General features: G+C 34.8%; 1 protein-coding gene across 5 annotated transcripts in view; it reads left to right on the top strand.

Moving 5' to 3' along the window:
- Nucleotides 1–12,164, top strand: part of ANO5 (anoctamin 5) — a 100,786-nt gene extending 88,622 nt beyond the window's left edge. For 4 of the 5 annotated variants that reach the window (XM_037999571.2, XM_008004186.3, XM_037999570.2 and 1 more), the window contains 4 exons: nucleotides 1,764–1,969; nucleotides 3,534–3,712; nucleotides 5,069–5,174; nucleotides 8,539–12,164. In XM_037999571.2, the coding sequence (XP_037855499.2) occupies nucleotides 1,764–1,969; nucleotides 3,534–3,712; nucleotides 5,069–5,174; nucleotides 8,539–8,760 (713 nt within the window). In that variant the 3' untranslated portion in view covers nucleotides 8,761–12,164. The remainder of the gene's footprint in view (nucleotides 1–1,763; nucleotides 1,970–3,533; nucleotides 3,713–5,068; nucleotides 5,175–8,538) is intronic. The other variant, XM_008004181.3, reaches the window with a different exon arrangement.
- Nucleotides 12,165–13,978: the final 1,814 nt, after the last annotated feature.

The following is a 13,978-nucleotide window of genomic DNA, read 5'->3' as shown; positions in this document are numbered from 1 at the left end:
ACCAAAACAGAGATAGAGACCAATGGAACAGAACAGAGCCCTCAGAAATAATACCACACATCTACAACCATCTGATCTTTGACCGACTTGACAAAAACGAGAAATGGGGAATGGATTCTCTATTTAATAAATGGTGCTGGGAAAACTGGCTAGCCATATGTAGAAAGCTGAAACTGGATCCCTTCTTTACACCTTATACAAAAATTAATTCAAAATGGATTAGAGACGTAAATGTTAGACCTAAAAACCATAAAAACCCTAGAATAAAACCTAGGCAATACCATTCAGGACATAGGCATGGGCAAGGACTTCATGTCTAAAACACCAAAAGCAATGGCAACAAAAGTCAAAACTGACAAATGGGATCTAATTAAACTAAAGAGTTTCTGCACAGCAAAAGAAACTACCGTCAGAGTGAACAGGCAATCTATAGAATGGGAGAAAATTTTTGCAATCTACTCATCTGGCAAAGGGCTAATATCCAGAACCTACAAAGAACTTAAACAAATTTACAAGAAAAAACCCCCATCAAATAGTGGGTGAAGGATATGAACAGACACTTCTCAAAAGAAGACATTTATGCAGCCAACAGACACATAAGAAAATGCTCATCATCACTTGCCATCAGAAATACAAATCAAAACCACAATGAAATACCATCCCACACCAGTTAGAATGACGATCTTTAAAAAGTCAGGAAACAACAGGTGCTGGAGAGGGTGTAGAGAAATAGGAACACTTTTACACTGTTGGTGGGATTGTAAACTAGTTCAACCATTATGGAAAACAGTATGGCGATTCCTCAAGGATCTAGAACTAGATGTACCATATGACCCAGCCATCCCATTACTAGGTATATACCCAAAGGATTATAAATCATGCTGCTATAAAGACACATGCACACATACGTTTATTGCGGCACTATTCACAATAGCAAAGACTTGGAACCAACCCAAATGTCCATCAATGACAGACTGGATTAAGAAAATGTGGCACATATACGCTATAGTGGAGTACTATGCAGTCATAAGAAAGGATGAGTTTGTGTCCTTTGTAGGGACATGGATGCAGCTGGAAACCATCATTCTCAGCAAACTATCGCAAGAACAGATAACCAAACACTGCATGTTCTCACTCATAGGTGGGAACTGAACAATGAGAACACTTGGACACAAGAAGAGGAACATCACACACCGGGGCCTGTCGTGGGGTAGGGGGAGAGGGAAGGGATAGCATTAGGAGATAAACCTAATGTAAATGACGAGTTAATGGGTGCAGCACACCAACATAGCACATGTATACATATGTAACAAACTTTCACATTTTGCACATGTACCCTGGAACTTAAAGTATAATAAAAAATACATACATACATACATACATACATAAAAGTAGATGGGCTAGCAAGATTGAAAAACTTGGTTACCTCACTAAATTGCTAATACAAATGTAAAGACTAGACAAGCATAAACCTAAACTTAGCCCATAGTAAAAGGCAAAGAAAAATAGATTTTGTTCTAATAAGCATGTTTCTAAAGGATGAGTAAAGAAGGAACTCAGCCATGCATGCCCAGTTTCTCCTTCCAGTTCCAGCAAGCAGGTAAGTCCCCTGTGGAGAGGAGGAACTGGACAGACAGGCAGAAGCCTGAATTGTCGTATTCATGTGGATCACTCCAAATGAAGGAAGTAGCAGGATTTGGGCAGGGTGTTCTTGTCTTTCTCCTTCACAATAATGACTTCATGCCTTTTTCTTTTCTCTACAGTTATTCAATTTGGATTTGTTACACTATTTGTGGCCTCTTTTCCTTTGGCTCCTCTTCTTGCTCTCATAAATAATATTGTAGAGATTCGAGTGGATGCCTGGAAACTTACCACTCAATACAGGAGAACTGTAGCTTCTAAAGCTCATAGCATAGGTGTTTGGCAAGACATTCTTTATGGAATGGCTGTCCTTTCTGTTGCAACTAATGTAAGTGGACCTATTTCGATGGGGTGACTTTGTATTTCATTTTGGGGGGCACGGGGAGATGCGAATGATGCTTAATCTTTACATTGATTTCATCATGGTGATACTTTATAAAGCTAAAACATCCCAAAATAACTGTTAAGCACTGACCAATATAGAAAAACTGATGTTCTTGTTTAGAAATACAAGAACAATTATAAAATTACTCTCATTAGTATGACAGTTTCACAGCATGTGACAAAGTAGACAGAAAATAAGTAACAGTATAATGTGTTTGGATAAAATAATTTAAAAATGATTATATTTGTATTTGTATACTACAGAGAATGTATATTTACCTGTTATATTTATGAAACACTTAAAATGTAAGAAAAATAAATTTCCAAAAGTATAACTTTTATAATGCATTTTCACTTCCAATATACTTTACAAATTGAAGTTGATAATAAGATAATCAAAAAAGAAAATCTAATACTTTTAAGTAGGATTCATATAAGAGAAAACAAAATTGAAATCATAGAGGTTAATTTAAATGAAAGCCTATAGGAATGAGCCAAAACCACTATTACAGAAAACTCCATTGCCATACATTTTTAATTATTAAAAGAGGACTGGAAAATGAGCTGAGTATATAACTTAAGACACTATCAAAAATTGTAAATCAAATTGATAGAAAGTAGTAAAAAAGAATAAAGATGTAATCAGAAATAATCAAATTAGAAAACAAAAAGTGACATAATTGCTAAGTAAATCAAGAGCTAGACAAAGTAAGTAAAACTCTGGAAAAAAAAGTATGAGAGACTGTTGTGTACCAATTTACTCCAATATATTTTGAAATATATTTGAAATGACCACTTGTTTAGAAAGCAAAATTGTCAGATCTATTCACTAAGTAATAGAAAGCCCGAATGGACCATTAGCCATAGAAATTACATTAGAATTTTTAAAGCATAGCACTAAAAATATAGGTACCAGAGCCAGGTGGTTTTTAATTGACATATCTAATCTAAAAATATATGCTATTTATACTATTCTGGAACTTAGGAAAGGATGGGAAAATATCATTCCCGTGGAATCAAATACTGAAATTAATTGCACTGAACTGTGAGAAATTTGCAAACACATGATATTCAGTTTCTTCATTCCTTTCCTGTTAATCTCTTACACACACACACACACACACACACACCACACCCTGCAGTCCTACCTCATTGGGTTAGTCTAAGAAAGTGAATTTGGTTAAGGATAGTAGAACTGTGCTGTTAAACAATAAGAAATGTAAGAAATAGCAAGGCTTGATGGAAAGAACATGGTTCTTGGAGACAGATACATTTTGGTCTGACTCTCTACTTAGCCACTTTGTAGCTATGAAATCCTGGAATACTGATCACACACTGTAAATGAGCTGTTTTGTGTTTCAGGACAAAGACTTGCATATTACTATGATTTGTAATAGTATTTAATTATTTTGCATCTGTACAATTTATGGTACTGAGAGATGTACAAGTCAGACATTATTAAAACTAAATTGGCAGCCCATGATCTTCCTCTTTTTTTTATTCTTCAGGCCTTTATTGTTGCATTTACGTCGGACATCATTCCCCGTCTAGTTTACTACTATGCTTACTCAACAAATGCCACGCAGCCTATGAAAGGATATGTGAATAATAGCCTGTCAGTATTCCTGATAGCTGATTTTCCAAACCACACTGCACCTTCGGAAAAACGAGACTTCATCACTTGCAGGTGATTTGTTTATTTGTTTAGGTTTTAGTTTTATCCTTTAAGTGTATTTCTTAAGTTGTCTATTACCTTTATGCCTTACAATATAAAGGATTTTCTTAGGGCAACAAAAATCCTGTATAAATAAATTGTATCCATTCTAGAATTCACACATTGCATGATTCAGATTTGAAAAGGTAACATGGCAAAAACTAAGAGATTATGGGTAAAGATAACATTAATTTAAAATTTTTTCTTACTTTCTAATTTATCAAAAGAGTTTGTCACCAACAAGTGCCCCTTAGTCCAAAGCTGCAATAATCTATAGATCATACAACATTGTCATATTGTATATACATTTAACTTACTTGAATTTATCTGCATCCTCAGAAAAGAGAGTGTGTGAGAGAGAAATAACAATATAATAATATGATATAATAATATGATTAGTTCACCACCTATCCTGCTCAAAGGTTTTATTCTGTATAGGGAATATAAAATTGCATATGTGAACCTACTGTTTTTACTCTCAGTGTATCATGTACTATGGGATCTTTTCACCATACAATTTAAAGACACACACACACACACACACACACACACACACACACACATGCTTATCAAGGCCCCTTAATTTAAACCAGCTGTTTCATTTGAGACTCCAAAAAAAAAAAAAAAAAAAAGAGCAAAATATTGCAAGACAAGCAGACATTATATTGCTATATTACATATTTGAGTATAATGAAATCATAGCCTAATGTGTTTAAGAGCTTGGCCACTGGTGTCAGATTTCTAGATGTGATTACCCACTAGCTGGACTAACTATTTCAGTAGGACCAGTATCCAGTGAATTTATAGAAGAGAATGAACACACTAAGTTGGACATTAAGAAAACTTCAGAATTGTGTTAGGAAAAACAAAGCAATACAACATCAGAACAGCCAAGAGAAAATAGAGTTTCAAGAAGATAGAAGTGGCCTATAATATTCTTATTTTTGAAAGTCAAATCAAAGGAGTAATATATACCTGCAATTTAAGGATAGGAGAGAAGGAAAGGATTGGGAGTGTTAAGGAGTGGGAAAAGAGGAAGTGGAAGCAGCAAATTTTGAATAACTTATTTGAGAAGCTTGTCTTTGAAGGGCAAGAGAGAAGTTTCACTTGTGTGTTTCTTCTTAGGTCTATTTTTGCATGTAAGTAGCATATACCCTGATTTTATGTGAACAAGAAAGATAATGTTTCATAATATCAATTAACTTTGACCTGATTTTTCTGATCAGCTAGACAGGTCTGTTAAGAGAAATAATAAGAAATTATATTAGGTCTCTCTAGTTGAAGCTATAACTATTTTTTGATTTTTTTGCATTTATTTCCACTTTTCAGGTACAGAGATTACAGATATCCTCCTGATGATGAGAATAAATATTTTCATAATATGCAATTCTGGCATGTCCTTGCTGCCAAGATGACCTTCATCATTGTTATGGAAGTAAGCTGTTCTTAACTTTCATTCCAGTTACTCTCTTCTCTCTTTAGGCAGGTATTTCCAAAGGTAACCGCTCATCAGAAAGTTAGCAATATCTCAATAAATTGTCTTGAAGGAAGTATTGTATTTGTTGTCATAAAAAGAACCTTAGGGATATTTTCAGTACAATGGATTGCCTATTACTCACTTATTGCTGTTGAACATGTCATGGAGACAGAAAAGGAAAGGAAAACAAATACGGTCTTTTTCCCTTGAAGTCAGGAAAAGGGGAAATAACCCACGGATTTTATGGAGTACCTATTATTTACTAGTTCCAGAGGCTGTATTAAATCGTAACAATATTGTAAATTAGACCTTATCGCTCACCTTTGAAAAAGGAATCTGAGATTCAGCAAAAATAAGTAGCTGGCTTAACGTTAACTAACTAACATTAATGCTGGGTCTCAGTGCCAAATGTGCCTCACTCCCAAGTTTGTACTCTATGTTATTTTTATGCTTCCTCTCTTGTGGAATATCTAGTGTAATTATAGAGATAAGGCATGGAAGAAAAGGTAACCAATACAGAGGCAGTTTTGGACAAAGTTTCAAATTGAGTGATACAAATCATATGGCAAGAAGGCCGATCAGGGAGAGAAAAGTAAAATAAAGGCACTTTTTCACCCTGGAATAAAGCCCAATAAAAAACAATCCTAACCCAAGAGCATGCCATTCCAACCAGTTTCTGTTTAATTTATTTTTATTGTTATCAAAGTTTCGCATGTAATTTTAAAAATCAAATAGTTCTGTATGGCAAAAAAACAAAAGAGCAATCGTACATAATATTCCTGCCTACCCTAAAATTCTAATATCCAAAGTAAACATCTCAACTTTTTTAACTCACTCTTCTAGTAGTTACCCTTGTATGGCAAAAGAACATGATTTCGCAGTTATATATTTTTATTTTTTAGTTTTAGGTATCAATTACTGACATTCTACTTTGGCAGATCTCTCACACACACACCCACACAGAGAGAAAGAGAGAAGGGAAAAAAAAAAACTTTCTCTTTCTCCTACCGCTCAATAATTACAGCATTTTTTTTTTTGTCTTATTCTGAAATTCAAAACCTCAGGAAAGAGGACGTATTTTGATAACTTATTTAGCAGCAATATATGATCTAATTTAAGGCTTTTGATAGCCTTTATTTATTATTTTTAGAGTGACTCTTCATTTACTTTGCTGCAGAAATATTTAAGTGTTTGATACAGAGTGCCACCTGAGACCCTGCTGTTTATACACTAAATTACATATTTTTGATATTTAATCTCAATTCTGAAATATTTCTGTCCATCAGTTTTGAGTAAGATATTTTATATAAATACAATAGTCAGGGTTTATAAATTATGACTTTATAAATATTAGTCACATCTGTTTCCTGTCTTACATTCTGAACATATTTCTTTTATTATAATATTGCTGTTCTTTTCTCCCTCCGTCTCTTAGTTCTTTATGAATTTATCAGTCTTTCATTCCAACATTTTGCATCAGAAGTTTAGATCACCTTTCAGCCAGTAAATTAGTTCAGGAATTCTTTTGTCTTAATTTATTTATTATTTGTATTAATTTTTTGTAATAATTGCAGGCTCCAACCAAGCATCATCCTGGGACTTCTCTTCATCTTGTCTTCTATTGGAGACTATATTTTCTGCAAATCTATGTTTCTCCCATTTTTGGTTTTCTAGCTTATTTTGGTGAAGCACATCTTCCAGTAATATCTGAGGAAAAATTATGGGCTGTCTATTTCTGAGGAATTGAATATTGAAAATTTCTTTTCTTTCCTTACATGTGATTATTTGGAATAGAATTTATAATTAAAAGTTGTTTTCTTGAAGAAATTTTAATCAACATTATTTTGGTATTCCTGAAGTTTTGAAGACATTGCTTCATTTTCATTCAGCTTCCAGTATTGCTACAAAATGCAATACTATTCTGACTCCCCAGTCTTTGTGTATTATCTATTTTTAAAATCAATATGGTTTTAGGATTCTCTCATTAGCCCCATTTTTATGAAGCTTCACAAGGTGGTTCTTTGCTATTTGTCAACATTCATTGTTTTAAACATTCATTGAGCCCCTTAGATCTAAAAACGTACTTACCCATCAAGTTGAGACAATTTGCTGGCATAATTTCTTTGATAAATTTTTTTCTTTCTTTGTGCTGTCTCTCTGGAACTACTGTTACTCAAATTTACACTTTCTAGTTTGAAATTCTAATTATTTGTTTTCTCCTCTATGAAAACCTGGATTAATATCTTTTTAAAAATTCTACCTTTTTCTTTTACTCCTTTCCTTATATCTGGTTCTTTTTTTTTTTTTTTTCCACGTCAGAGACTTTCCTACGTATTTGGTGGTTCTGCTCATGTTTAAGAGTGTGGCAGTGAAAAGCTGACTTTAAGCATTTTGTGCATACAGGAGTGGTGTCACTTGGTGGGTTTCACTGTAGGTTGATAAGGTAGTGAGCTGACATTTTCATTGGATCCTTACAAAATTTTGACATCCACAGTTCTGCTTTTACAGAATAGTTACTTTTCCCAGAGAAAACTCTTTAAATCTGCCTATTGAGATATTTTGTGGCTGCCTGTGTTCTAAGACCTGAGCAAGGCAGAGGGGACTAAGTGTCTCACAGTTCGTCGTGCTGAATTTCACTGTTTTTACATTTTTTTTTTTCAATATGTTTTCATACATCCACTGTGTCTGGTGCCCCTGGATTCACAGCTTTCTGGTATAATTTCTGCAGAAAATAAACTCTTCAGCTGCTTCCAGGGTATAGTATGGAGTAAAAGAATACCTGGATACAGATGGGAGAAAGGCTCCGAAAATTCAAGTGCTCCTTATGCGAATTTTTATCTAATCCTCTTGTTTTCAACTCCAACTCACACTAATACCTTCAAAAGTCCTTACTGCCTTCTTTCCTGAACTTTTCTGACATTCTAAAACAAAATTGGCTTTTGTCTTTTTGGTTTCCACTGTCAAGTCACCACATCATCATTTGCAAGTTTGCTAGCCTTTTTCAATCTTTTGAGTCTAATTCCTTTATATCTAATTCCTTTATAAATATTTTATCAGCTTTTCAGGAAGGAGCAGTGATAAAGAGTATATTCAATAATCATGTTCAACTGGAATATTGCTAGTTACATATTTAAGTATATATTTATTTGTTTAATGTTGATCTTTGTATGAAAGTTCTAGGACAGGGACCATATCTTCTTGCTTGCCTTTCTACCTCATATGTTGAGCAGTTTTTTAAATAAGTGAAATGATTTTTAAAGACTTTCTGCGGAACATGTGACACTTCTAACAGCGTCTAATCTTTCCTTTATATTTCCTCTAGCATGTTGTGTTTTTAGTTAAATTTTTGCTGGCCTGGATGATACCTGATGTTCCAAAAGATGTTGTGGAGAGAATCAAGCGAGAAAAGTTAATGACTATCAAGATTCTCCATGATTTTGAGCTCAACAAATTAAAAGAGAACTTGGGAATTAATTCTAATGAATTTGCCAAGCATGTCATGATTGAGGAAAACAAAGCACAGCTGGCTAAATCAACAATCTAATCAGCGTAATGAGGAAGCAGCAGGTGGTCTGCCTTACTTCACTTTTTCCTCTGGGTTTAGGGCCAGAGGTCAGAAGCCATGTGTCTATTTTACCCCCCTTTTTTTTTTTAACTCAGAGTTTTTATACACTTTTATAGAGGCCAACTTTGTGATGTTGGAAATGTACTACTTCTCTGCTTCATTGACTGGGCCCTCTCCAGATGTTTTCTGAGGTGCTGTAAATGACTGTTGAAAGTGCAGGTAGAATCAGAATACTGGGATATTATGGAGTCTTGCAGTTTAGTAAGAAACACTGGCCTTGGGCTGTCCCATCACTTTCCAGTGCATCTGTTTATTTTTATGGTCTTCTCTTGGGTTATTTGATACCTCCTTCCCCATTAAGAAAAATGTTGGGGCAAAAAGAAAGGGATCAAAGAGGCTGACTGAGCCCTGTATATCCTATCATTTTAAAATGTGCAAATGAATTGCCAAGATCAGATGACATAAGAAAACTCACACATTAAAGTGTTAATGGATCATAGCAGAGGTTTATTCCTGACACATTCAACTACAATCAGAATCCCAGATAGTTCTTCCCAGCAAATGCAGAATTCCTTTTCTCGAGACTGGAATTTTGGGTTTCAACATAAAACAACTTGGTTCTTAGAGATAATAATTTGGTCATAATAGTTTCAAGACTGATCTTATCTGGAAAACAACATTATGAAGCTATTAGATTGCTTCAGCTTCTCAAGCAAAGATACAATAGAGAAGTAAATGTGTTTTCTTAGTAGTTAATGGATGCAAGACAATGTATATTGATTAATTTGTGGATTTTAATCTAGAAAATTGCTAAATTTCTTAAAAATCACTTTTCTTCTGGAATGCCAATTTCACATCATGAAGCCTGTTTGTATAAGTTAGGTACAAGTTGTTTATGATAAACATTTCTTTGCTTTAAAATAATTGCAAATCTTTTAATAAGTTTACAATCTTTTCTTTTTTTTTTTTTGAGACGGAGTCTTGCTCTGTCGCCCGGGCTGGAGTGCAGTGGCCGGATCTCAGCTCACTGCAAGCTCCGCCTCCCGGGTTTACGCCATTCTCCTGCCTCAGCCTCCCGAGTAGCTGGGACTACAGGCGCCCGCCACTTCGCCCGGCTAGTTTTTTGTGTTTTTAGTAGAGACGGGGTTTCACCGTGTTAGCCAGGATGGTCTCGATCTCCTGACCTCGTGATCCGCCCATCTCGGCCTCCCAAAGTGCTGGGATTACAGGCTTGAGCCACCGCGCCCGGCCTACAATCTTTTCTATTGATGTGTCATCTTATACAATGCTCAGTGCCTTGTTCCAATACCTCTGACACAGAAGAAGTCATGTTGTTAGCTAGTGATTTGATGTGATGTAACATCTTAAATGTAAGCTTGTCTTAAAGAAATTGTCAGTATAACAGCAACCACAGACTTGAACACCAAAAGTGAATCAACCAACTAAGAATGAGTTCATAGACTTAATAATCTAAGGGGTAAAAATGTTTGTTGAATTATTCCTCTCAAATTTAGGCTTGTGTTACATGCATAAAAATCCTTGTTCTTTTTTCACTTAAAAAAAAAAACTAAGTACATATAAATTTGTGTATCTATACACACACATATCTATATAAATAATTATTAGCACTAGAGTGATGCAGTCAAGTTATGTAGTATTTGAATCTCTAGTTTCAAATTATAATTCACCTCCAAAAGAATATTGTCTTATAATCACACACATAAGAAATTTTATCACAATATTTTAAACTAACATTTCATTATCTAATTCTAATAAATTATTGTGGTACTGCCAGTATTAAATATATGGCAGATGGTATTAACTACTGATCAATAGTAAGCATATAGAACTGGGGATTATGGATTTTATAAACTATGAGACAGTCACCCCAGTTTGAACTGGGACTAATGCCCGGTACTGATTTGTCACCCACTGAGTAGACTTTATGAATATTTTTGAGTAATTTGAAATGATCTCATTATTGAAAGATGATTGCATATGTAGAGTCAGAGTTACCATGATATCTGCCACCAATGCAGGATTTTTGGCTTGTCAAATCAAATTCTCCATTGCTACAGTGTAGAGTGCACACAGCTCATATTGCTTCCTTCCTGGGTGCTGATAAAAATAAGAAAGAGTATGGAAACTGGTTTCTTGAATATAAACTTTAATTTTTAAAGCTTAAAAGTATTCGTAGAGCTAGACTGTATGATAAAGACAAATTTAATTCACAAAGTTATCTGTACCCTGCAATTTTAAAATATGCCAACTAAATTTTGGGTTTCTGGAAGTGTATGGAGAAAACAGCAAGGAAAGAAATTGTTTTTAAGATGAGTAAATAATTCCCATGATTGATAGATATTCTCCTTTTAAAATGTTATGGACTGATATATTTTATTCACCTTTAAATTTCTTACCAAGAAGTTTATCTTTGTTTTTCAGGTTTAAAAATGAAATACAGGTATTCCTCACTTTCCTGAAAGCGTGCTAACCAAAATCAGGAGCCAAACCAATTCAGATACATGTGTCTCATCTAATTAAACCATTGGTTTTTATAGGAGGGCTGCATTAAGAGAGCCCAACCACTACCTATAAGTTGATAATTACCAGCATGGCAGGTGATTATATCCGCTGACCAAGTGCATAGTTTTGTTTTGTTTTGTATTCAGAATGTTCTAGGGAACATTTGAGATTTTATGTGAAATAAACTTTTAAGTGCCAAAGCCAAAACAATACTTAACTCTTTTCAAATGCCCTCTTTCATCCTTGCCTTCAACAATTTTCCTTTGCACACAGGAATCAAAATCTACTTCAAAACATTTATTTTAGAGGAATCCATTAAGAAGGGAATGTTTTACTTAAATGAAATGCTGTCTTACTTTTGCTGTGTCTTTTGACACTTCTTAGCTTTAATATTCTTCTTTTAACCAAGCCATTCTGCAAGTTATCAAAGAAGAGAAGGAAGAGGAGGACAGATGAAGGTGACGGGAGATGAGAAAGAGTAGGAGGGAGGAAAGAATTATTTCCTTATGAATCCTGTGTGTGTTTCTTTGGAGGAAAGAGCTGTTCCGAGGAAGCTTGGCCCAGCTGCTGTTGATAAGACGTATATCTCTTAACAAAGACACCTAATTAAAGCGAGAGAAAAGCTAAAGAAAATTTCAATGTGACAACTGTTATGTGTCAAAATAAAACTTAGATTCCAAAGTGATTTTGTAGCGTTGGGCGCTATGAGTAGGTATGGATCTCTGTTGATTGACTCCAGTTGAAGGTGAGAAATCTGTAACAATCATTCAAAAAGGGAATCTATTATTTTGAAAGAAACTCTCATATTTTTTTTAAATTGTTAATAGTTGTTATATAACTAAGAATGTTATGAAGAAAAATAGCATTGCAAAAAGCACCATTGGTCAGGCTTACAAGTCAGCCACAATGAATCGGTATTACTACTGTGTTATTCTTTTTCTAGACAAATTTTGACTCCTCTACTTTTATGTGTAATAATTCCAGTATTCTATTTATTTCAGCATTATGTGAAAAATGATGAGAATGTTAAAAAGAAAATAATAATGTGGTTTAATTGGTGTGAGATACCTGCTTCCATCTTCCTCAAAGGTTTGACTAGGTGTATCTCTCCTGTGTGTGAGATTATGTCCCCTGGTGTTAACCCGGGAAATGAGTGCTCCTTTTTAACATTTCTTTCTTCCAAGTTTTTTTCTTCCAGGAAAAATAATATGCAGTTATGCAGGAAAAGCTGTCTTAAATAATGTGTACATAAATCTCAAGAGAATCAAATTTATACAGTGAATAAAGTAATACTTAATATTAAACTACATTTTGACATGAACTCAATTTGTTCTTACAGTAAAATGTTGATATTTTTGGAGTTTATTCCTTTTTGAGTCATATTTGTTTAGAAACATTAAAAATATATATATATAAAAAACATGTTTAACTCATGAAATTACATGTTTTTGCACATGTAGATGTTTGCATATTGACAATGCAAATTCCTTTAAGTAGAAAGCTGGATAATCTAGAAAAATTTGAGAAGGTGGTAGTTTTTGTTGTCTTATTTTTACTACTTTGGAAGATAAGGGTGAACAGAGAAGCCCCCAAAAAGAAAAATTGCATGTTGAAAATTACAGGTAGGTAGATAGGCAATGAGCGGGGCAAGAGAGGGCTCCCGACACACTCACTAGGAATGTAGGTGATGATTACACGATTATCATACTGTTTCTCTAAAAATGATAATTCTGCAACCAGGGAGAGGCAACCTCCTGATGATCCACACCTGTTAACATTAAAAGTGTTACTTGAATGCAGGCCCCAGGGAGAAGCAACTTCCTGGGCATGCATGTTAAGAGACAAAAATGGTGAAGTATGATCTTCCAGGCACACTCCACCTGTAAAAGGAAGAAAGGCTCAGATGGGCGTGAGTTTAATTCCAAAGGGTAAAGAGAGCACTGCAGATGCAGAAAGTCCACACTAAGGGAAGACTCATGGGAAAGAGACAAGCCGATCAAGTCCCAGGATCATGGTTAAATGCCTTTTTTCTCCTTTGGAGCTTCGGGTGCCCACTTAGGTCTCCACCCAGTGAATTTTCCTTTTTTTTTTTTTCTATTCTAAAGCCTTTTAAAATAAAATCCCACCACTGCTCCCAAATGCCTTGGTCTCTTTTTCTGCTTTTTGCCCCTCAATTGAATTCTTTCTTCTGAGGAGGCAAGGACTGAAGTTGCTGTGGACCCGTACGGATTTGCCTCTGGTAACTCAGGGTAACTTGGATGTCTGCCACAGCTGACAAAAATAGCTCCCACATATATTTTCTAGTCCCATGTTTTTCGAAAAGAAGTCCACAACCTTGTTCATCAGAATTATCTGGGTTGCTTGTTAGAAATGCACACCCCTAGGTCTCTTATTCCCAGATCTCTAGAAACAGAGTCTTTGGAAGAGACGCTTTAAAAAATCTCTTTTGGGGGATGTGTTGGGGAATAGGGGTGGGGGAGTAGTAATACTGATGGTAATTTCATAAGATGCCAAATTCCCTGGCCCAAAGTATTTCTACAATGACTCTCAAACAGTAATTTATTGTTCCAGCCCATTGAAGAAGTATGTTAAGACAGGTAGTCAGGGTTTCCAAATTTGTAGAACTGTTCCAATTCTGTTGTATATGGAAGTAGTTAAAATCCTACAGCCTAAG

Source organism: Chlorocebus sabaeus, chromosome 1, assembly GCF_047675955.1.
Source record: "Chlorocebus sabaeus isolate Y175 chromosome 1, mChlSab1.0.hap1, whole genome shotgun sequence".
Lineage (NCBI taxonomy): Eukaryota > Metazoa > Chordata > Mammalia > Primates > Cercopithecidae > Chlorocebus > Chlorocebus sabaeus.
The sequence above is the reverse complement of the archived record's forward strand: the minus strand, read 5'-3'. Positions and strand labels throughout refer to the sequence as shown.